General features: G+C 47.4%; 1 protein-coding gene across 1 annotated transcript; it reads left to right on the top strand.

The window, feature by feature from the left end:
* The first annotated feature begins 223 nt into the window (after window positions 1–223).
* On the top strand, window positions 224–24792 carry ERGIC2 (ERGIC and golgi 2). The gene is made up of 14 exons (XM_075855753.1): window positions 224–396; window positions 11567–11716; window positions 15128–15236; window positions 15965–16011; window positions 16088–16158; window positions 16286–16326; window positions 16407–16508; window positions 16874–16969; window positions 19937–19992; window positions 21406–21504; window positions 22836–22933; window positions 23009–23171; window positions 23265–23344; window positions 24228–24792. Exons 2-14 carry the CDS (start codon window positions 11611–11613, stop codon window positions 24294–24296), a joined length of 1137 nt encoding a protein of 378 aa, XP_075711868.1. The 5' UTR covers window positions 224–396; window positions 11567–11610; the 3' UTR covers window positions 24297–24792.

Below are 24792 nucleotides of genomic sequence, written 5' to 3'. Positions count from 1 at the left end.
TATATACATATGGAGAACAGCGACAAACATCCTGTACTGCAGCTTACCTTATGGGAAACACGATGTACAAAAACCATGTTACATACGACCACTTGCCCTTATCAATCATGGCGTCCAAAGCACATCACGTGAGTAACGTTTTATAATTATGGCCACGTGACGTGCAAATTTCGCTCACCATGCTAACCTGGCCGCCATTTTCTTGTAGACCCGGCCGCTGTTATTATGCTGTCGGCTGTTGTAAAATGGCTCCTGGGAACGGACAATAATAAAGCTGTCGAAAAGCAGCGCTGACGAGGCCGGAACTGACGACTATTCATTCGTTCAAGTGATGATCCAGGACACAAGTGCAGGAACCTCTGTCACCTAGAGCCGGGGTGGGGGCCCCTGGAGACGGTGAGTGGTGTCTCTATCTATCTGCATGAGAATCACTGTGCACCGTGCAGACTGCAGGAAGCGAGAGAAAACACATGATGGTCTGTATACACTGCAACATCTACACTGCAACGACACAACATCTACACTGTGCAACCCCCGACACTGCAACATCTACACTGCAACATCTACACTGCAACATCTACACTGCAACGACACAACATCTACACTGCAACATCTACACTGCAACATCTACACTGCAACGACACAACATCTACACTGTGCAACCCCCGACACTGCAACATCTACACTGCAACGACACAACATCTACACTGTGCAACCCCCGACACTGCAACATCTACACTGCAACGACACTACATCTACAAACTACACTGTGCAACCCCCGACACTACAACATCTACACTGTGCAACCCAGACACTACAACATCTACACTGTGCAACCCCCGACACTACAACATCTACACTGTGCAACCCCCGACACTACAACATGTACACTGTGCAACCCCCGACACTACAACATGTACACTGTGCAACCCCCGACACTACAACATCTACACTGTGCAACCCCGACACTGCAACATCTACACTGTGCAACCCCCGACACTACAACATCTACACTGTGCAACCCCGACACTGCAACATCTACACTGTGCAACCCCGACACTACAACATCTACACTGTGCAACCCCGACACTGCAACATCTACACTGTGCAACCCCGACACTGCAACATCTACACTGTGCAACCCCGACACTGCAACATCTACACTGTGCAACCCCGACACTACAACCTCTACACTGTGCAACCCCGACACTGCAACATCTACACTGTGCAACCCCGACACTACAACTTCTACACTGTGCAACCCCGACACTACAACCTCTACACTGTGCAACCCCGACACTGCAACATCTACACTGTGCAACCCCGACACTGCAACATCTACACTGTGCAACCCCCGACACTACAACATCTACACTGTGCAACCCCTACACTACAACATCTACACTGCAACCCCCGACACTCCAACATCTACACTGTGCAACCCCCGACACTACAACATCTACACCGTGCAACCCCGACACTACAACATCTACACTGTGCAACCCCGACACTCCAACATCTACACTGTGCAACCCCGACACTGCAACATCTACACTGTGCAACCCCGACACTGCAACATCTACACTGTGCAACCCCGACACTGCAACCTCTACACTGTGCAACCCCGACACTACAACATCTACACTGTGCAACCCCGACACTGCAACATCTACACTGTGCAACCCCGACACTGCAACATCTACACTGTGCAACCCCGACACTGCAACATCTACACTGTGCAACCCCCGACACTACAACATCTACACTGTGCAACCCCGACACTGCAACATCTACACTGTGCAACCCCGACACTGCAACATCTACACTGTGCAACCCCGACACTGCAACATCTACACTGCAACCGACACTGCAACCCCGACACTACAACATCTACACTGTGCAACCCCGACACTACAACCTCTACACTGTGCAACCCCGACACTGCAACATCTACACTGCAACCGACACTGCAACCCCGACACTGCAACATCTACACTGTGCAACCCCGACACTACAACCTCTACACTGTGCAACCCCGACACTGCAACATCTACACTGTGCAACCCCGACACTACAACTTCTACACTGTGCAACCCCGACACTACAACCTCTACACTGTGCAACCCCGACACTGCAACATCTACACTGTGCAACCCCGACACTACAACTTCTACACTGTGCAACCCCGACACTACAACCTCTACACTGTGCAACCCCGACACTGCAACATCTACACTGTGCAACCCCGACACTGCAACATCTACACTGTGCAACCCCCGACACTACAACATCTACACTGTGCAACCCCGACACTGCAACATCTACACTGTGCAACCCCGACACTACAACCTCTACACTGTGCAACCCCGACACTGCAACATCTACACTGTGCAACCCCGACACTACAACATCTACACTGTGCAACCCCGACACTGCAACATCTACACTGTGCAACCCCCGACACTACAACATCTACACTGTGCAACCCCGACACTGCAACATCTACACTGTGCAACCCCGACACTACAACCTCTACACTGTGCAACCCCGACACTGCAACATCTACACTGTGCAACCCCGACACTACAACATCTACACTGTGCAACCCCGACACTGCAACATCTACACTGTGCAACCCCCGACACTACAACATCTACACTGTGCAACCCCCGACACTACAACATCTACACTGTGCAACCCCCGACACTACAACATGTACACTGTGCAACCCCTACACTACAACCTCTACACTGTGCAACCCCGACACTACAACCTCTACACTGTGCAACCCCGACACTACAACATCTACACTGTGCAACCCCGACACTGCAACATCTACACTGTGCAACCCCCGACACTACAACATCTACACTGTGCAACCCCGACACTGCAACATCTACACTGTGCAACCCCGACACTACAACCTCTACACTGTGCAACCCCGACACTGCAACATCTACACTGTGCAACCCCGACACTACAACATCTACACTGTGCAACCCCGACACTGCAACATCTACACTGTGCAACCCCCGACACTACAACATCTACACTGTGCAACCCCGACACTACAACATCTACACTGTGCAACCCCGACACTACAACATCTACACTGTGCAACCCCCGACACTACAACATCTACACTGTGCAACCCCGACACTACAACATCTACACTGTGCAACCCCCGACACTACAACATCTACACTGTGCAACCCCCGACACTACAACATGTAGACTGTGCAACCCCGACACTACAACATCTACACTGTGCAACCCCCGACACTACAACATCTACACTGTGCAACCCCGACACTACAACATCTACACTGTGCAACCCCGACACTACAACATCTACACTGTGCAACCCCCGACACTACAACATGTACACTGTGCAACCCCCGACACTACAACATCTACACTGTGCAACCCCGACACTACAACATCTACACTGTGCAACCCCGACACTGCAACATCTACACTGTGCAACCCCGACACTACAACATGTAGACTGTGCAACCCCGACACTACAACATCTACACTGTGCAACCCCCGACACTACAACATCTACACTGTGCAACCCCGACACTACAACATCTACACTGTGCAACCCCCGACACTACAACATCTACACTGTGCAACCCCGACACTACAACCTCTACACTGTGCAACCCCGACACTACAACCTCTACACTGTGCAACCCCGACACTACAACCTCTACACTGTGCAACCCCGACACTACAACATCTACACTGTGCAACCCCGACACTACAACATCTACACTGTGCAACCCCCGACACTACAACATCTACACTGTGCAACCCCGACACTACAACATCTACACTGTGCAACCCCCGACACTACAACATCTACACTGTGCAACCCCCGACACTAAAACATCTACACTGTGCAACCCCCGACACTACAACATCTACACTGTGCAACCCCGACACTACAACATCTACACTGTGCAACCCCGACACTGCAACATCTACACTGTGCAACCCCCGACACTACAACCTCTACACTGTGCAACCCCCGACACTACAACATCTACACTGTGCAACCCCGACACTACAACATCTACACTGTGCAACCCCGACACTACAACATCTACACTGTGCAACCCCCGACACTACAACATCTACACTGTGCAACCCCGACACTACAACATCTACACTGTGCAACCCCGACACTGCAACATCTACACTGTGCAACCCCGACACTACAACATGTAGACTGTGCAACCCCGACACTACAACATCTACACTGTGCAACCCCCGACACTACAACATCTACACTGTGCAACCCCGACACTACAACATCTACACTGTGCAACCCCCGACACTACAACATCTACACTGTGCAACCCCGACACTACAACCTCTACACTGTGCAACCCCGACACTACAACCTCTACACTGTGCAACCCCGACACTACAACCTCTACACTGTGCAACCCCGACACTACAACATCTACACTGTGCAACCCCGACACTACAACATCTACACTGTGCAACCCCCGACACTACAACATCTACACTGTGCAACCCCGACACTACAACATCTACACTGTGCAACCCCCGACACTACAACATCTACACTGTGCAACCCCCGACACTAAAACATCTACACTGTGCAACCCCCGACACTACAACATCTACACTGTGCAACCCCGACACTACAACATCTACACTGTGCAACCCCGACACTGCAACATCTACACTGTGCAACCCCCGACACTGCAACCTCTACACTGTGCAACCCCCGACACTACAACATCTACACTGTGCAACCCCGACACTACAACATCTACACTGTGCAACCCCGACACTACAACATCTACACTGTGCAACCCCCGACACTACAACATCTACACTGTGCAACCCCCGACACTACAACATCTACACTGTGCAACCCCGACACTACAACATCTACACTGTGCAACCCCGACACTACAACTTCTACACTGTGCAACCCCCGACACTACAACATCTACACTGTGCAACCCCCGACACTACAACATCTACACTGTGCAACCCCGACACTGCAACATCTACACTGTGCAACCCCGACACTGCAACATCTACACTGTGCAACCCCGACACTACAACATCTACACTGTGCAACCCCGACACTACAACATCTACACTGTGCAACCCCGACACTACAACATCTACACTGTGCAACCCCGACACTACAACATCTACACCGTGCAACCCCGACACTACAACATCTACACTGTGCAACCCCCGACACTGCAACATCTACACTGTGCAACCCCCGACACTACAACATCTACACTGCAACCCCGACACTACAACATCTACACTGTGCAACCCCGACACTACAACATCTACACCGTGCAACCCCGACACTACAACATCTACACTGTGCAACCCCGACACTACAACATCTACACTGTGCAACCCCGACACTACAACATCTACACTGTGCAACCCCCGACACTACAACATCTACACTGTGCAACCCCGACACTACAACATCTACACTGTGCAACCCCCGACACTACAACATCTACACTGTGCAACCCCGACACTACAACATCTACACTGTGCAACCCCGACACTGCAACATCTACACTGTGCAACCCCCGACACTACAACATCTACACTGTGCAACCCCCGACACTACAACATCTACACTGCAACCCCGACACTACAACATCTACACTGTGCAACCCCGACACTACAACATCTACACTGTGCAACCCCGACACTACAACATCTACACTGTGCAACCCCGACACTACAACATCTACACTGTGCAACCCCGACACAACATCTGCACTGTGCAACCCCGACACTTCAACATCTACACTGTGCAACCCCCGACACTACAACATCTACACTGTGCAACCCCGACACTACAACATCTACACTGTGCAACCCCCGACACTACAACATCTACACTGTGCAACCCCCGACACTACAACATCTACACTGTGCAACCCCCGACACTACAACATCTACACTGTGCAACCCCCGACACTACAACATCTACACTGTGCAACCCCCGACACTACAACATCTACACTGTGCAACCCCGACACTCCAACATCTACACTGTGCAACCCCGACACTACAACATCTACACTGTGCAACCCCGACACTACAACATCTACACTGTGCAACCCCGACACTACAACATCTACACTGTGCAACCCCGACACTACAACATCTACACTGTGCAACCCCCGACACTACAACATCTACACTGTGCAACCCCCGACACTACAACATCTACACTGTGCAACCCCGACACTACAACATCTACACTGTGCAACCCCCGACACTACAACATCTACACTGTGCAACCCCCGACACTACAACATCTACACTGCAACGACACTACAACATCTACACTGTGCAACCCCCGACACTACAACATCTACACTGTGCAACCCCCGACACTACAACATCTACACTGTGCAACCCCCGACACTACAACATCTACACTGCAACGACACTACAACATCTACACTGTGCAACCCCCGACACTACAACATCTACACTGTGCAACCCCCGACACTACAACATCTACACTGTGCAACCCCCGACACTACAACATCTACACTGTGCAACCCCCGACACTACAACATCTACACTGTGCAACCCCCGACACTACAACATCTACACTGTGCAACCCCGACACTCCAACATCTACACTGTGCAACCCCGACACTACAACATCTACACTGTGCAACCCCGACACTACAACATCTACACTGTGCAACCCCGACACTACAACATCTACACTGTGCAACCCCGACACTACAACATCTACACTGTGCAACCCCCGACACTACAACATCTACACTGTGCAACCCCCGACACTACAACATCTACACTGTGCAACCCCGACACTACAACATCTACACTGTGCAACCCCCGACACTACAACATCTACACTGTGCAACCCCCGACACTACAACATCTACACTGCAACGACACTACAACATCTACACTGTGCAACCCCCGACACTACAACATCTACACTGTGCAACCCCCGACACTACAACATCTACACTGTGCAACCCCCGACACTACAACATCTACACTGCAACGACACTACAACATCTACACTGTGCAACCCCCGACACTACAACATCTACACTGTGCAACCCCCGACACTACAACATCTACACTGTGCAACCCCCGACACTACAACATCTACACTGTGCAACCCCGACACTACAACATCTACACTGTGCAACCCCCGACACTACAACATCTACACTGTGCAACCCCGACACTACAACATCTACACTGTGCAACCCCGACACTACAACATCTACACTGTGCAACCCCCGACACTACAACATCTACACTGTGCAACCCCCGACACTACAACATCTACACTGTGCAACCCCGACACTACAACATCTACACTGTGCAACCCCGACACTACAACATCTACACTGTGCAACCCCGACACTACAACATCTACACTGTGCAACCCCCGACACTACAACATCTACACTGTGCAACCCCCGACACTACAACATCTACACTGTGCAACCCCCGACACTACAACATCTACACTGTGCAACCCCCGACACTACAACATCTACACTGTGCAACCCCCGACACTACAACATCTACACTGTGCAACCCCCGACACTACAACCTCTACACTGTGCAACCCCGACACTACAACATCTACACTGTGCAACCCCCGACACTACAACATCTGCACTGTGCAACCCCGACACTACAACCTCTACACTGTGCAACCCCCGACACTACAACATCTACACCGTGCAGCCCCGACACTACAACATCTACACTGTGCAACCCCGACACTACAACATGTACACTGTGCAACCCCCGACACTACAACATGTACACTGTGCAACCCCCGACACTACAACATGTACACTGTGCAACCCCCGACACTACAACATCTACACCGTGCAGCACCGACACTACAACATCTACACTGTGCAACCCCGACACTACAACATCTACACTGTGCAACCCCCGACACTACAACATCTGCACTGTGCAACCCCCGACACTACAACATGTACACTGTGCAACCCCGACACTACAACATCTACACTGTGCAACCCCCGACACTACAACATCTACACCGTGCAGCACCGACACTACAACATCTACACTGTGCAACCCCGACACTACAACATGTACACTGTGCAACCCCCGACACTACAACATCTGCACTGTGCAACCCCCGACACTACAACATGTACACTGTGCAACCCCCGACACTACATCTACACTGTGCAACCCCGACACTACAACATCTACACTGTGCAACCCCGACACTACAACATCTACACTGTGCAACCCCGACACTACAACATCTACACTGTGCAACCCCGACACTACAACATCTACACTGTGCAACCCCGACACTGCAACATCTACACTGTGCAACCCCCGACACTACAACCTCTACACTGTGCAACCCCGACACTACAACCTCTACACTGTGCAACCCCCGACACTACAACCTCTACACTGTGCAACCCCCGACACTACAATATCTACACTGTGCAACCCCCGACACTACAACATCTACACTGTGCAACCCCCGACACTACAACATCTACACTGTGCAACCCCCGACACTACAACATCTACACTGTGCAACCCCCGACACTACAACATCTACACTGTGCAACCCCGACACTACAACATCTACACTGTGCAACCCCGACACTACAACATCTACACTGTGCAACCCCGACACTACAACATCTACACTGTGCAACCCCGACACTACAACATCCACACTGTGCAACCCCGACACTACAACATCCACACTGTGCAACCCCGACACTGCAACATCTACACTGTGCAACCCCGACACTGCAACATCTACACTGTGCAACCCCGACACTGCAACATCTACACTGTGCAACCCCGACACTGCAACATCTACACTGTGCAACCCCGACACTGCAACCTCTACACTGTGCAACCCCGACACTGCAACATCTACACTGTGCAACCCCGACACTACAACATCTACACTGTGCAACCCCGACACTACAACATCTACACTGTGCAACCCCGACACTACAACATCTACACTGTGCAACCCCGACACTACAACATCTACACTGTGCAACCCCGACACTACAACATCTACACTGTGCAACCCCGACACTACAACATCTACACTGTGCAACCCCGACACTACAACTTCTACACTGTGCAACCCCCGACACTACAACATCTACACTGTGCAACCCCGACACTACAACATCTACACTGTGCAACCCCGACACTACAACATCTACACTGTGCAACCCCGACACTACAACATCTACACTGTGCAACCCCGACACTCCAACATCTACACTGTGCAACCCCGACACTCCAACATCTACACTGTGCAACCCCGACACTCCAACATCTACACTGTGCGACCCCCGACACTCCAACATCTACACTGTGCGACCCCCGACACTACAACATGTACACTGTGCAACCCCCGACACTACAACATCTACACTGTGCAACCCCCGACACTACAACATCTACACTGTGCAACCCCGACACTACAACATCTACACTGTGCAACCCCGACACTACAACATCTACACTGTGCAACCCCGACACTACAACATCTACACTGTGCAACCCCCGACACTACAACATCTACACTGTGCAACCCCCGACACTACAACATCTACACTGTGCAACCCCCGACACTACAACATCTACACTGTGCAACCCCCGACACTACAACATCTACACTGCAACGACACTACAACATCTACACTGTGCAACCCCGACACTACAACATCTACACTGTGCAACCCCGACACTACAACATGTACACTGTGCAACCCCCGACACTACAACATCTACACTGCAACGACACTACAACATCTACACTGTGCAACCCCGACACTACAACATCTACACTGTGCAACCCCGACACTCCAACATCTACACTGTGCAACCCCGACACTACAACCTCTACACTGTGCAACCCCGACACTCCAACATCTACACTGTGCAACCCCGACACTCCAACATCTACACTGTGCAACCCCGACACTCCAACATCTACACTGTGCGACCCCCGACACTACAACATGTACACTGTGCAACCCCCGACACTACAACATCTACACTGTGCAACCCCCGACACTACAACATCTACACTGTGCAACCCCGACACTACAACATCTACACTGTGCAACCCCGACACTACAACATCTACACTGTGCAACCCCGACACTACAACATCTACACTGTGCAACCCCCGACACTACAACATCTACACTGTGCAACCCCCGACACTACAACATCTACACTGTGCAACCCCCGACACTACAACATCTACACTGTGCAACCCCCGACACTACAACATCTACACTGCAACGACACTACAACATCTACACTGTGCAACCCCGACACTACAACATCTACACTGTGCAACCCCGACACTACAACATGTACACTGTGCAACCCCCGACACTACAACATCTACACTGCAACGACACTACAACATCTACACTGTGCAACCCCGACACTACAACATCTACACTGCAACGACACTACAACATCTACACTGTGCAACCCCGACACTACAACATCTACACTGTGCAACCCCGACACTACAACATGTACACTGTGCAACCCCCGACACTACAACATCTACACTGCAACGACACTACAACATCTACACTGTGCAACCCCGACACTACAACATCTACACTGTGCAACCCCGACACTACAACATGTACACTGTGCAACCCCCGACACTACAACATCTACACTGCAACGACACTACAACATCTACACTGTGCAACCCCGACACTACAACATCTACACTGTGCAACCCCGACACTACAACATGTACACTGTGCAACCCCCGACACTACAACCTCTACACTGTGCAACCCCGACACTACAACATCTACACTGTGCAACCCCCGACACTACAACATCTGCACGGTGCAACCCCCGACACTACAACATCTGCACGGTGCAACCCCGACACTACAACATCTGCACGGTGCAACCCCGACACTACAACATCTGCACGGTGCAACCCCGACACTACAACATCTGCACGGTGCAACCCCGACACTACAACATCTGCACGGTGCAACCCCGACACTACAACATCTGCACGGTGCAACCCCCGACACTACAACCTCTACACTGTGCAACCCCGACACTACAACATCTGCACCGTGCAGCACCGACACTACAACATCTGCACCGTGCAACCCCCGACACTACAACATCTACACCGTGCAACCCCGACACTACAACATCTACACCGTGCAACCCCGACACTACAACATCTACACCGTGCAACCCCGACACTACAACATCTACACTGTGCAACCCCGACACTACAACATCTGCACTGTGCAACCCCGACACTACAACATCTGCACTGTGCAACCCCGACACTACAACATCTACACTGTGCAACCCCGACACTACAACATCTGCACTGTGCAACCCCCACACTACAACATCTGCACCGTGCAACCCCGACACTATGCCTATTGGCGTTGTAATATGGATTTCACTGTGTTTGGCCCTGCAGGTTCATCATCGCTTGGCGTCAGTTTTCTGGGTTGAGTCTTAAAGATGAGGCGACTGAACCGCAGGAAGACCCTGAACCTGGTGAAGGAGCTCGATGCTTTCCCAAAAGTGCCAGACAGCTACGTGGAAACATCAGCAAGTAGGGGAACTGGTATGTGAGGAACTGGAGTGATATAAGAGGAGCGGCTGATATCAGTCACATATGATGTAATGTCTCTGGAGGATATAATAGTGCTGGAGTGATATAAGAGGAGCGGCTGATATCAGTCACATATGATGTAATGTCTGGAGGATATAATAGTACTGGAGTGATATAAGAGGGGTGGCTGATATCAGTCACATATGATGTAATGTCTCTGGAGGATATAATAGTACTGGAGTGATATAAGAGGAGCGGCTGATATCAGTCACACATATGATGTAATGTCTCTGGAGGATATAATAGTACTGGAGTGATATAAGAGGAGCGGCTGATATCAGTCACACATATGATGTAATGTCTCTGGAGGATATAATAGCACTGGAGTGATATAAGAGGAGCGGCTGATATCAGTCACATATGATGTAATGTCTGGGGGATATAATAGTGCTGGAGTGATATAAGAGGAGCGGCTGATATCAGTCACACATATGATGTAATGTCTGGAGGATATAATAGTACTGGAGTGATATAAGAGGAGCGGCTGATATCAGTCACACATATGATGTAATGTCTCTGGAGGATATAATAGCACTGGAGTGATATAAGAGGAGCGGCTGATATCAGTCACACATATGATGTAATGTCTCTGGAGGATATAATAGTGCTGGAGTGATATAAGAGGAGCAGCTGATATCAGTCACATATGATGTAATGTCTCTGGAGGATATAATAGTACTGGAGTGATATAAGAGGAGCGGCTGATATCAGTCACACATATGATGTAATGTCTCTGGAGGATATAATAGTACTGGAGTGATATAAGAGGAGCGGCTGATATCAGTCACACATATGATGTAATGTCTCTGGAGGATATAATAGTGCTGGAGTGATATAAGAGGAGCGGCTGATATCAGTCACATATGATGTAATGTCTCTGGAGGATATAATAGTGCTGGAGTGATATAAGAGGAGCGGCTGATATCAGTCACACATATGATGTAATGTCTCTGGGGGATATAATAGTACTGGAGTGATATAAGAGGAGCGGCTGAGATCAGTCACACATATGATGTAATGTCTCTGGAGGATATAATAGTACTGGAGTGATATAAGAGGAGCGGCTGATATCAGTCACACATATGATGTAATGTCTCTGGGGGATATAATAGTACTGGAGTGATATAAGAGGAGCGGCTGATATCAGTCACACATATGATGTAATGTCTCTGGGGGATATAATAGTGCTGGAGTGATATAAGAGGAGCGGCTGATATCAGTCACACATATGATGTAATGTCTCTGGAGGATATAATAGTGCTGGAGTGTTATAAGAGGAGCGGCTGATATCAGTCACATATGATGTAATGTCTCTGGAGGATATAATAGTACTGGAGTGATATAAGAGGAGCAGCTGATATCAGTCACACATATGATGTAATGTCTCTGGAGGATATAATAATACTGGAGTGTTATAAGAGGAGCGGCTGATATTAGTCACATATGATGTAATGTCTCTGGAGGATATAATAGTGCTGGAGTGATATAAGAGGAGCGGCTGATATCAGTCACATATGATGTAATGTCTCTGGAGGATATAATAGTACTGGAGTGATATAAGAGGAGCGGCTGATATCAGTCACATATGATGTAATGTCTCTGGAGGATATAATAGTACTGGAGTGATATAAGAGGAGCGGCTGATATCAGTCACATATGATGTAATGTCTCTGGAGGATATAATAGTACTGGAGTGATATAAGAGGAGCGGCTGATATCAGTCACATATGATGTAATGTCTCTGGAGGATATAATCGTACTGGAGTGATATAAGAGGAGCGGCTGATATCAGTCACATATGATGTAATGTCTCTGGAGGATATAATAGTACTGGAGTGATATAAGAGGAGCGGCTGATATCAGTCACACATATGATGTAATGTCTCTGGAGGATATAATAGTACTGGAGTGTTATAAGAGGAGCGGCTGATATCAGTCACACATATGATGTAATGTCTCTGGAGGATATAATAGTACTGGAGTGTTATAAGAGGAGCGGCTGATATCAGTCACACATATGATGTAATGTCTCTGGAGGATATAATAGTACTGGAGTGATATAAGAGGAGCGGCTGATATCAGTCACATATATGATGTAATGTCTCTGGAGGATATAATAGTACTGGAGTGATATAAGAGGAGAGGCTGATATCAGTCACATATGATGTAATGTCTGGAGGATATAATAGTACTGGAGTGATATAAGAGGAGCGGCTGATATCAGTCACACATATGATGTAATGTCTCTGGAGGATATAATAGTACTGGAGTGATATAAGAGGAGCGGCTGATATCAGTCACACATATGATGTAATGTCTCTGGAGGATATAATAGTACTGGAGTGTTATAAGAGGAGCGGCTGATATCAGTCACATATGATGTAATGTCTCTGGGGGATATAATAGTGCTGGAGTGATATAAGAGGAGCGGCTGATATCAGTCACATATGATGTAATGTCTCTGGAGGATATAATAGTGCTGGAGTGATATAAGAGGAGCGGCTGATATCAGTCACACATATGATGTAATGTCTCTGGAGGATATAATAGTGCTGGAGTGATATAAGAGGAGCGGCTGATATCAGTCACACATATGATGTAATGTCTCTGGAGGATATAATAGTGCTGGAGTGTTATAAGAGGAGCGGCTTATATCAGTCACACATATGATGTAATGTCTCTCGAGGATATAATAGTGCTGGAGTGATATAAGAGGAGCGGCTGATATCAGTCACACATATGATGTAATGTCTCTGGAGGATATAATAGTGCTGGAGTGATATAAGAGGAGCGGCTGATATCAGTCATATATGATGTAATGTCTCTGGAGGATATAATAGTGCTGGAGTGTTATAAGAGGAGCTGCTGATATCAGTCACATATGATGTAATGTCTCTGGAGGATATAATAGTACTGGAGTGATATAAGAGGAGCGGCTGATATCAGTCACATATGATGTAATGTCTCTGGGGGATATAATAGTACTGGAGTGTTATAAGAGGAGCGGCTGATATCAGTCACACATATGATGTAATGTCTCTAGGTTCTCAGTGCTGGAGATATGTGATATGAAGTAGGGATCATTGGGGAGGGGGTTTTCTTCAATAGGCTGAGTGTCCGCCTCAGGGGCACGAAGAAATGCACTGCAGGCTTCACAGCTGAAATCTCCCAGTACTTCTTGCTTGTTAAGTATCTGCAGAGTTTTCTCTGGTGATTTGCATTCTGGGAAATGTCATCCTTACACCAGACTCTATACAATTATTTGATGTAGGGAAAACTACATCTTCCCCATTACTACAGGAGACTTCTCTACCAGCCAGTGAGCGCCCCCCTTATACTCATGTATATATTCTGTCTCCCCAGTGTCTCTGCTGGCGTTCTCCGTCATGGCCGTCCTCACAGTCCTGGAGTTCCTGGTGTATCGTGACACGTGGATGAGATACGATTATCAAGTGGACAAAGACTTCACCAGGTTATTATCCGGCCGCTGCGCAGGGTTCACTGGATGATGAGGACCAAACCAGAGACCGGGTCTTCATCCTGCGTGGGGGACCCCGGGGTAACAAGCCGTGCCCATAGCCCCCGCTCTCCTCCTCGCCTGGCGGCCCCCCGCTCTCCTCCTCGCCTGGCGGCCCCCCGCTCTCCTCCTCGCCTGGCGGCCCCCCGCTCTCCTCCTCGCCTGGCGGCCCCCCGCTCTCCTCCTCGCCTGGCGGCCCCCTGCTCTCCCTCTCTCGCATCTATCCATAGTAGTTTCCATTTAAACCTCTGTTCATGAAATAGACTGGTCATCGGAGGTTTTATGTCCGGAGCATTTCCCGCTGTATTCCTCCACCAGAAGGCTCTGATATATGGCGTTGTATGGGCACATCGCGGCATTTATCGGCCATTGTAACTTATTGTAAATGGTCATATTCCCCGCGGTGTGTGTGTGTATGTATATATATATATATATATATATTTTTTTTTTTTATTGGTCCGGCCTATACCAAAAGAACGCTCTAGGGATACGCCAGATCAATAGGGGCCTATGATATGTTCTCGGCGTAGACGCCAAACGTAATGTGCATACTCCCTCTGATTGTGACCCGTATACCTTGTCACCTTACGGTGGGGTGCAGTGACTTGTATATGGGTCCCTCTGTGTTGGGGGGGGAGGGAGTTTTTTGTTATTAAATACTTTTTTTTTTTTTCATATTTCAGTAAATTACGCCTGAACGTCGACATCACGGTGGCCATGAGATGTCAGTGTAAGTATGTCCTTGGCCAGCAGGTGGCAGCGTTGTTTTCTCTCCGCTCTCTTCTTACATACTGTGTGCTCTCCAGATGTTGGCGCCGATGTCCTGGACCTGGCGGAGACCATGGTGACATCCGCAGAAGGACTGCAATACGAGCCGGTGAGCAGGACCCCCGTCTCTTGTAACCATGACCTTATATCATCTCTATGGCCAGCGCCATTCTAATGACCCGTGATGAGGTCGGACCGCGCGGCGCTGGGTGATTCTCATGACTCATGTCTTCCAGGTTGTGTTTGAGTTGTCTCCTCAGCAGAGGCAGTGGCAGAGGTGAGATTCCGGATGTCGGAGGGCAGCAGCCGGCGCGGGGTCGCCACGTTGCGTCTCATTAACCTTTCATTGTGGTTTAGAATGTTGCAGCAGATTCAGAACAGACTTCAGGAGGAGGCGTCTCTGCAGGACCTGCTGTTCAAGAGCGCAATGAGGAGTTCAGTCACCGCCCTGCCCCCCAGGTAAGACGGCTCCGTCCCCCTCATAGCGCCAGGGGCTACTGCAGGGCGTCTGAGGGCCGCTGTGGATGTCATTTGTCACAATAGACGGCACTGGCTCATCCTCTGTGTAGAGACGTGATTCCCCCTCCCCCACATAACCCATTCTCCACCGTAAGTAGTCTAACCATTCTGGCGCTGTGTCCCGAGCTTTACGGGGCACTATATGGACTAGTATATGATTACAGTATGGCAGCGTTGTGAGCACTATATGGACCGCTGTATAATGGGATGATTAATGTAACTTGACCACATTTTATATAGACGTGGACTGTAGAGCGGTTACAAATGCACATGATGAGGGGCCTGACGTGTTCTCTGCTTCCCAGGGAAGATTCCCCTTCTGAACCACCCACCGCGTGTCGGATCCACGGTCACCTGGATATCAACAAAGTGGCTGGAAACTTCCACATCACTGTGGGCAAGTATGTTCTGTAAACTGTGTGTGACCCACGAGGAACGAATCACATAGATGTTATAGTGTCGTGTCCTCTGCGCTCCATATAATGATGGTTTATAGAGCGGCCAAACTGATTGGGCAGAAGAAGTTATATGGTGCTTCATTCTATTCAAGCCTTCAGAGTTATAAAGCAGCTAGAAGATGTCCTCTCTGTTTAATTACACTTTAAAGTTTGTCTAGAATTAATCTACTTAATATTACTCATCTTGTATTGATCTGGAGTTATATCCTGTATTATACTCCAGAGCTGCACTCACTATTCTGCTGGTGGAGTCACTGTGTACATACATTACATTACTTATCCTGTACTGATCCTGAGTTACATCCTGTATTATACTCCAGAGCTGCACTCACTATTCTGCTGGTGGAGTCACTGTGTACATACATTACATTACTCATCCTGTACTGATCCTGAGTTACATCCTGTATTATACTCCAGAGCTGCACTCACTATTCTGCTGGTGGAGTCACTGTGTACATACATTACATTACTTATCCTGTACTGATCCTGAGTTATATCCTGTATTATACTCCAGAGCTGCACTCACTATTCTGCTGGTGGAGTCACTGTGTACATACATTACATTACTTATCCTGTACTGATCCTGAGTTACATCCTGTATTATACTCCAGAGCTGCACTCACTATTCTGCTGGTGGAGTCACTGTGTACATACATTACATTACTCATCCTGTACTGATCCTGAGTTACATCCTGTATTATACTCCAGAGCTGCACTCACTATTCTGCTGGTGGAGTCACTGTGTACATACATTACATTACTTATCCTGTACTGATCCTGAGTTATATCCTGTATTATACTCCAGAGCTGCACTCACTATTCTGCTGGTGGAGTCACTGTGTACATACATTACATTACTTATCCTGTACTGATCCTGAGTTACATCCTGTATTATACTCCAGCGCTGCACTCACTATTCTGCTGGTGGAGTCACTGTGTACATACATTACATTACTTATCCTGTACTGATCCTGAGTTACATCCTGTATTATACTCCAGAGCTGCACTCACTATTCTGCTGGTGGAGTCACTGTGTACATACATTACATTACTTATCCTGTACTGATCCTGAGTTACATCCTGTATTATACTCCGGAGCTGCACTCACTATTCTGCTGGTGGAGTCACTGTGTACATACATTACATTACTTATCCTGTACTGATTCTGAGTTACATCCTGTATTATACTCCAGAGCTGCACTCACTATTCTGCTGGTGGAGTCACTGTGTACATACATTACATTACTCATCCTGTACTGATCCTGAGTTACATCCTGTATTATACTCCAGAGCTGCACTCACTATTCTGCTGGTGGAGTCACTGTGTACATACATTACATTACTTATCCTGTACTGATCCTGAGTTATATCCTGTATTATACTCCAGAGCTGCACTCACTATTCTGCTGGTGGAGTCACTGTGTACATACATTACATTACTTATCCTGTACTGATCCTGAGTTACATCCTGTATTATACTCCAGAGCTGCACTCACTATTCTGCTGGTGGAGTCACTGTGTACATACATTACATTACTCATCTTGTATTGATCTGGAGTTATATCCTGTATTATACTCCAGAGCTGCACTCACTATTCTGCTGGTGGAGTCACTGTGTACATACATTACATTACTTATCCTGTACTGATCCTGAGTTATATCCTGTATTCTACTCCAGAGCTGCGCTCACTATTCTGCTGGTGGAATCACTGTGTACATACATTACATTACTTATCCTGTACTGATTCTGAGTTACATCCTGTATTCTACTCCAGAGCTGCACTCACTATTCTGCTGGTGGAGTCACTGTGTACATACATTACTTATCCTGTACTGATCCTGAGTTACATCCTGTATTATACTCCAGAGCTGCACTCACTATTCTGCTGGTGGAGTCACTGTGTACATACATTACATTACTTATCCTGTACTGATCCTGAGTTATATCCTGTATTATACTCCAGAGCTGCACTCACTATTCTGCTGGTGGAGTCACTGTGTACATACATTACATTACTTATCCTGTACTGATCCTGAGTTACATCCTGTATTATACTCCAGCGCTGCACTCACTATTCTGCTGGTGGAGTCACTGTGTACATACATTACATTACTTATCCTGTACTGATCCTGAGTTATATCCTGTATTATACTCCAGAGCTGGACTCACTATTCTGCTGGTGGAGTCACTGTGTACATACATTACATTACTTATCCTGTACTGATCCTGAGTTAATTCCTGTATTATACTCCAGAGCTGCACTCACTATTCTGCTGGTGGAGTCACTGTGTACATACATTACATTACTTATCCTGTACTGATCCTGAGTTACAGCCTGTATTATACTCCAGAGCTGCACTTACTATTCTGCTGGTGGAGTCACTGTGTACATACATTACTTATCCTGTACTGATCCTGAGTTACATCCTGTATTATACTCCAGAGCTGCACTCACTATTCTGCTGGTGGAGTCACTGTGTACATACATTACTGATCCTGAGTTATATCCTGTATTATACTCCAGAACTGCACTCACTATTCTGCTGGTGGAGTCACTGTGTACATACATTACATTACTTATCCTGTACTGATCCTGAGTTATATCCTGTATTATACTCCAGAGCTGCACTCACTATTCTGCTGGTGGAGTCACTGTGTACATACATTACATTACTTATCCTGTACTGATCCTGAGTTACATCCTGTATTATACTCCAGAGCTGCACTCACTATTCTGCTGGTGGAGTCACTGTGTACATACATTACATTACTTATCCTGTACTGATCCTGAGTTATATCCTGTATTATACTCCAGAGCTGCACTCACTATTCTGCTATATATTGTATGTGAATATTCCGTTCACATGTTTTATACTTAGTCATATACTATACTTTTCTTTATCATTTAGAGCTATTCCACATCCCAGAGGTCACGCACATTTGGCCGCTCTTGTGAGCCACGACAGTGAGTATATTTATTAAAAGCAATCTATCAACGGAAACAAAACAAATTTCCTGTTCAGTAATCTAGGAAAGTTCATGTTCGATGTGGTGGCGGCCAAATAGGCTGTCACCCAACTTTCCAGGAACGGATAATTTAACATTTTTGGCATCTTCACGTAAGACAACAAGACGGTGGTGGGTCGGGGTAGGATTGCATTTTAAAGTAGTTTTCTGGGACTCCCAGCTCTGCCCCCCCCCCCCCTGGAGACCAGCAGAATGAAGAGGCCGCCTCATTGTTTAGACAGGCACAGCGCCATATATACAGTTGTGGCTGCGCCTGGTACTGCAGCTCGGTCCCATTCACAAGCCACTGTGCCCGTGTAAACCATGTAGGGGACGTGTCGCTCCGGTCACTTCACTCTGCTGATCGGTGGGTGTCCTGGAGGTCAGACCCCCCACCGACGAAATATTGATGGCCCATTTTAAGGTTAGAACATCAATGTGAAAGTAGCAAACCGAGCAATGCCCCAAATTGTGCCGATGGTCACAGTGACTAATATAATAAAGAAGAAAAGTCACGACCAAGTATTTGCAAAATTACAAACAATCTTTATTTCAGTCAAAAATACACAGAAAAAACACATTACAACTATACACAGTAAAAAGAATGAACCCTCATAAAGAGATGGAATCCGAACATGAAAGCAGCCTGGTCCCCCTGATGTTAAAATGGTCAAAAGATCCCACAAAAAGCATAAATCAATATTTTTAGGCAGGTGCTAAGCATAGTACATTTGCACAGATAGATACCTAAAAAAATATACATGCAAAGTGCAGTCATAGGCAAACTAATGAGCAGTATACCTACACCTACATAGTGGAAAATGAGCAGGAGATCAGGACCGGGAGGGGAGACCGCTGCCAGACCCGACGCGCGTTTCGCTGGTGCTTCGTCAGGGGTGAAAACGCGCGTCGGGTCTGGCAGCGGTCTCCCCTCCCGGTCCTGATCTCCTGCTCATTTTCCACTACGTAGGTGTAGGTATACTGCTCATTAGTTTGCCTATGACTGCACTTTGCATGTATATTTTTTTAGGTATCTATCTGTGCAAATGTACTATGCTTAGCACCTGCCTAAAAATATTGATTTATGCTTTTTGTGGGATCTTTTGACCATTTTAACATCAGGGGGACCAGGCTGCTTTCATGTTCGGATTCCATCTCTTTATGAGGGTTCATTCTTTTTACTGTGTATAGTTGTAATGTGTTTTTTCTGTGTATTTTTGACTGAAATAAAGATTGTTTGTAATTTTGCAAATACTTGGTCGTGACTTTTCTTCTCTTTCTGGTTTATCAATGTGAAAGTGTCTGAGAATTCTTTAACTGTTTCATCGCCAGCATATAATTATAATCTGATGTTCGTTTGTTCTTTCGTAAGGTTATAACTTCTCTCATCGCGTCGATCACTTGTCTTTCGGAGAACTCCTCCCAGGGATCATCAACCCCTTAGATGGAACCGAAAAAATAGCAGAGGAAAGTAAGTGCCCTACCTCTGCTGGACACCGTGTATCCCAATATGTGGCTCTCCAGCCGTTTCAAAATGGCAACTCCCATCATGCACTGCGACATTCGCAGTATATTACACACGTGTTGGAATTTCTGCGATTGTCATTGTTGCGATTTAAAATGCTTCTATCCCCTCTCGGCAACTTTTTTTTTTTTTCTTGTATGCCATGTTAGGGACTAGAGAGCACACTCCTTTAGGACTTCAGTCTCAGGGGTACACCGGTCTTAAAGGGGTTCTGTACTATTAGGGATTGAAGGCGTATCACTAGGATACAAGATCCATGCAGGATCGGAGCGCCCCTTTTCCTTTGGTTATAGTCCCTGCGCTCAGACCTACATTGATCACACTATTAGTACTGGACCCCCAAATATATGTTCCCCTCGGTGATCAGCCATAGGCGACTGTAATGTCTGGAATCACGTGATGTGACCTTTGCGCCATTTTATCCAGCGCTACTTTTTCTTTTTGAGTTTCCTACAATAGAAGAAAATGGCAAAAGCGCCAATCGTGGTCACGCAGCTGTGGCGGTTCACGTCTACTGTGCCACATCCCTCTGGGTCCCTGTTACATTAAAGACTTTCTCTCCTTTGCAACGATTTTATGGTTCCAATATTCTTCAAATGAAAATACTTTGCAAATCGTCTTAATTAAACACTTCCTACCGTTTTGTGTATACAGCTCCTTAGAAGAACTGTATCGCCATGGTGACAGACTACAAATAAACCCTGTGTAGTCTGATCCTGCAGACCTACTCCCTTTTATGTCCGTAATTCTTAATGACCTACATTTGGTAGTTGAGTAAGAAGTAGAGGACAAATAGAAAGGAGTGTGACTGCAGGCTCCAACTACACAGGGTTTGTTTGTAGTCTGTTACCATGGAGACACATAGGTTTACATGGGAGCTATATCCATATGACGGTACTTTTTTAATCCAGACTATTTACAAAGTTGCTTCAATTTTTATGATGGAAATATTAGAACAATATCAACAATTATTTGCAATGGTGAACATGGCATTTAAAGGGAATTTCCTGGGTATAACCGTGATAGGCCATACCCTGTGCCAGCCCAACAGAGGGCTGAGCTGCAGTACCAGACATGGCCACACAGACACTTTGTTGTTTCTGCCTTTACATTGAATATAATGTTATCCTGTGGGTGTAATTACTGTAGATGCGTTTGGTCTGAAGTTGTCCCGGCCTTGGCATCCTCTGTATACTGCAGCTTCTTATCCCTACATTGTCCTCCTGCCTCCATTATTTATCCAGCCTCTCCCTGTAACGTTTCACCTCTATTTGAAGGTAACCAGATGTACCAATATTTTATCACCATCGTCCCGACCAAGCTGAACACATACAAGGTCTACGGGGACACGCACCAGTTCTCGGTGACGGAGAGGGTGAGATCCTTTACTGATGACATCACGCGTAGCTTATAATAAACCCTCCACTCACTCTCCGATTTCCCATTATAGGAGCGTGTGATAAACCACGCAACCGGCAGTCACGGAGTGTCTGGGATATTTATGAAGTATGACATCAGTTCGCTAATGGTCACGGTGACGGAGGACCACATGCCCCTGTGGAAGTTTCTTGTGAGACTCTGCGGCATTATTGGGGGGATATTCACCACCACCGGTACGTCTCTACTCTGGGAGGGTTCACTCTTGGATGCTGTTGGGATCTTTTTGTTTTGCATTTTTTACTGGTTGTGTTTTCTTTTCCCTTCAGGGATGATTCACGGACTGGCAGAGTTTTTTGTAGATGTTATTTGCTGCCGTTTCAAGCTCGGAGTTTACAGACAACTTGAAGTGAGTGCGTTCTGTGATGCTTTGTGCATCCATCTGTACCACCTTCCCTCAGCCGGCTGGGAGACGACACTGTATCCAGGTCCCCCTCCTCCCCTCTCACAGCAGGCTCGGACACGACACTGTATCCAGGTCCTCCCCCCCCCCCTCTCACAGCCGGCTGTGAGACGACACTGTATCCAGGTGTCTCCCCCCTGGCTGTGAGTTGACACTGTATCATGACCCCCTCCTATCTCACAGAATGAGTCTCATGCATACACTGAGGATGAGTTACTGCAGCTGCATCTCCCACCTCCCTGAATTCTTGCATTTAGGGAAAGGGAAACTTCATGCAGCTTGAATGTGAAACTAATATAGAAAAATAACAAACACTTTTTACTATACTTAGTCAGATTTTGTTCTATGCCCCCTGCTGCTGCTACTATCCCTGTGTGTGATGACTGGGCTGCAGTGATGCTTCATCCATAGTGACTCTGGACGGCACGATCACATGACACAACATTATATTCCACAGAAGAGTTCTCCGACCTGTGACTCTCCTACTGTTGCAGATTTACAGGTCTTTGGCTTGCAGGGCATGCTGAGAGTTGTAGTTTTGCAACCGCTGAATAGCCGCAGTTTCCCAAAACCAGTAAAACCCCTTTTTAATAACATGGGTAGAGGATCAGCTTGGAATCGGCAGTGATTTAAATGGCGCTGTGTCGGCTCTGCTCATCAAGGTGCCATTAAAATCCAATGACGGAAACGCAATGTTCTGAAACTGTTTGTGTTCTAAAAAATTTGGCTAAAAGTGGAATTGTCCTTTTCAAAAATCTCACATTTTCCAGCCTGGATAGTAATAGGTTAAATATTGTCGTGTGGTTTTTTTTGTTTTTTTTTTATGTAGGAGAACCACGTACAGAACCGCCTCTCATCCAATCACAGCGCAGAGACCTCTCCCCCAGACCCTCTATGAGCGAATAAGACTTTTATGATCAGAATAAACCCATCATCTGTTGTTTTACACGCGCCCGGTTCTGCCGGTTTACTTGTTCCCGACAGTCCAGGTAACGTTTCCGTGTAGACAGGTGGCTGTTCTGGCGTTGCAGAAAGCTGGGTGACAACCAATATGTCCGCCATTACAACTCCCACACAGGCTGTCCTACAGTTTTTTTCCTGAACAGCGAATTGACCTTTTTACACAGCGATAGAAGACTGGCAAATTTACCGTTCAGGAGCCTGGGAAAGCTGGGAGATCATGGAAATCTATGTGTAACTCACCTGGACTGGTGTTCCATGGGTCTAATACGAAGTAAAATATAATGTGCTGCTCTGTACCTCCTCATCGTATGTCTGACGTTTTTGTGCACCAGATGGCGCTGTTTACCCTCCGAATCCTCGATCGCGATGAAGTCCCAGGACTGAGGTTTATAATATATTAACACATTGTAATAAACTTCATGTTGAAATTC

Source organism: Rhinoderma darwinii, chromosome 3 (assembly GCF_050947455.1).
Source record: "Rhinoderma darwinii isolate aRhiDar2 chromosome 3, aRhiDar2.hap1, whole genome shotgun sequence".
Lineage (NCBI taxonomy): Eukaryota > Metazoa > Chordata > Amphibia > Anura > Rhinodermatidae > Rhinoderma > Rhinoderma darwinii.
This window is presented reverse-complemented; position numbering and strand designations above follow the sequence as displayed.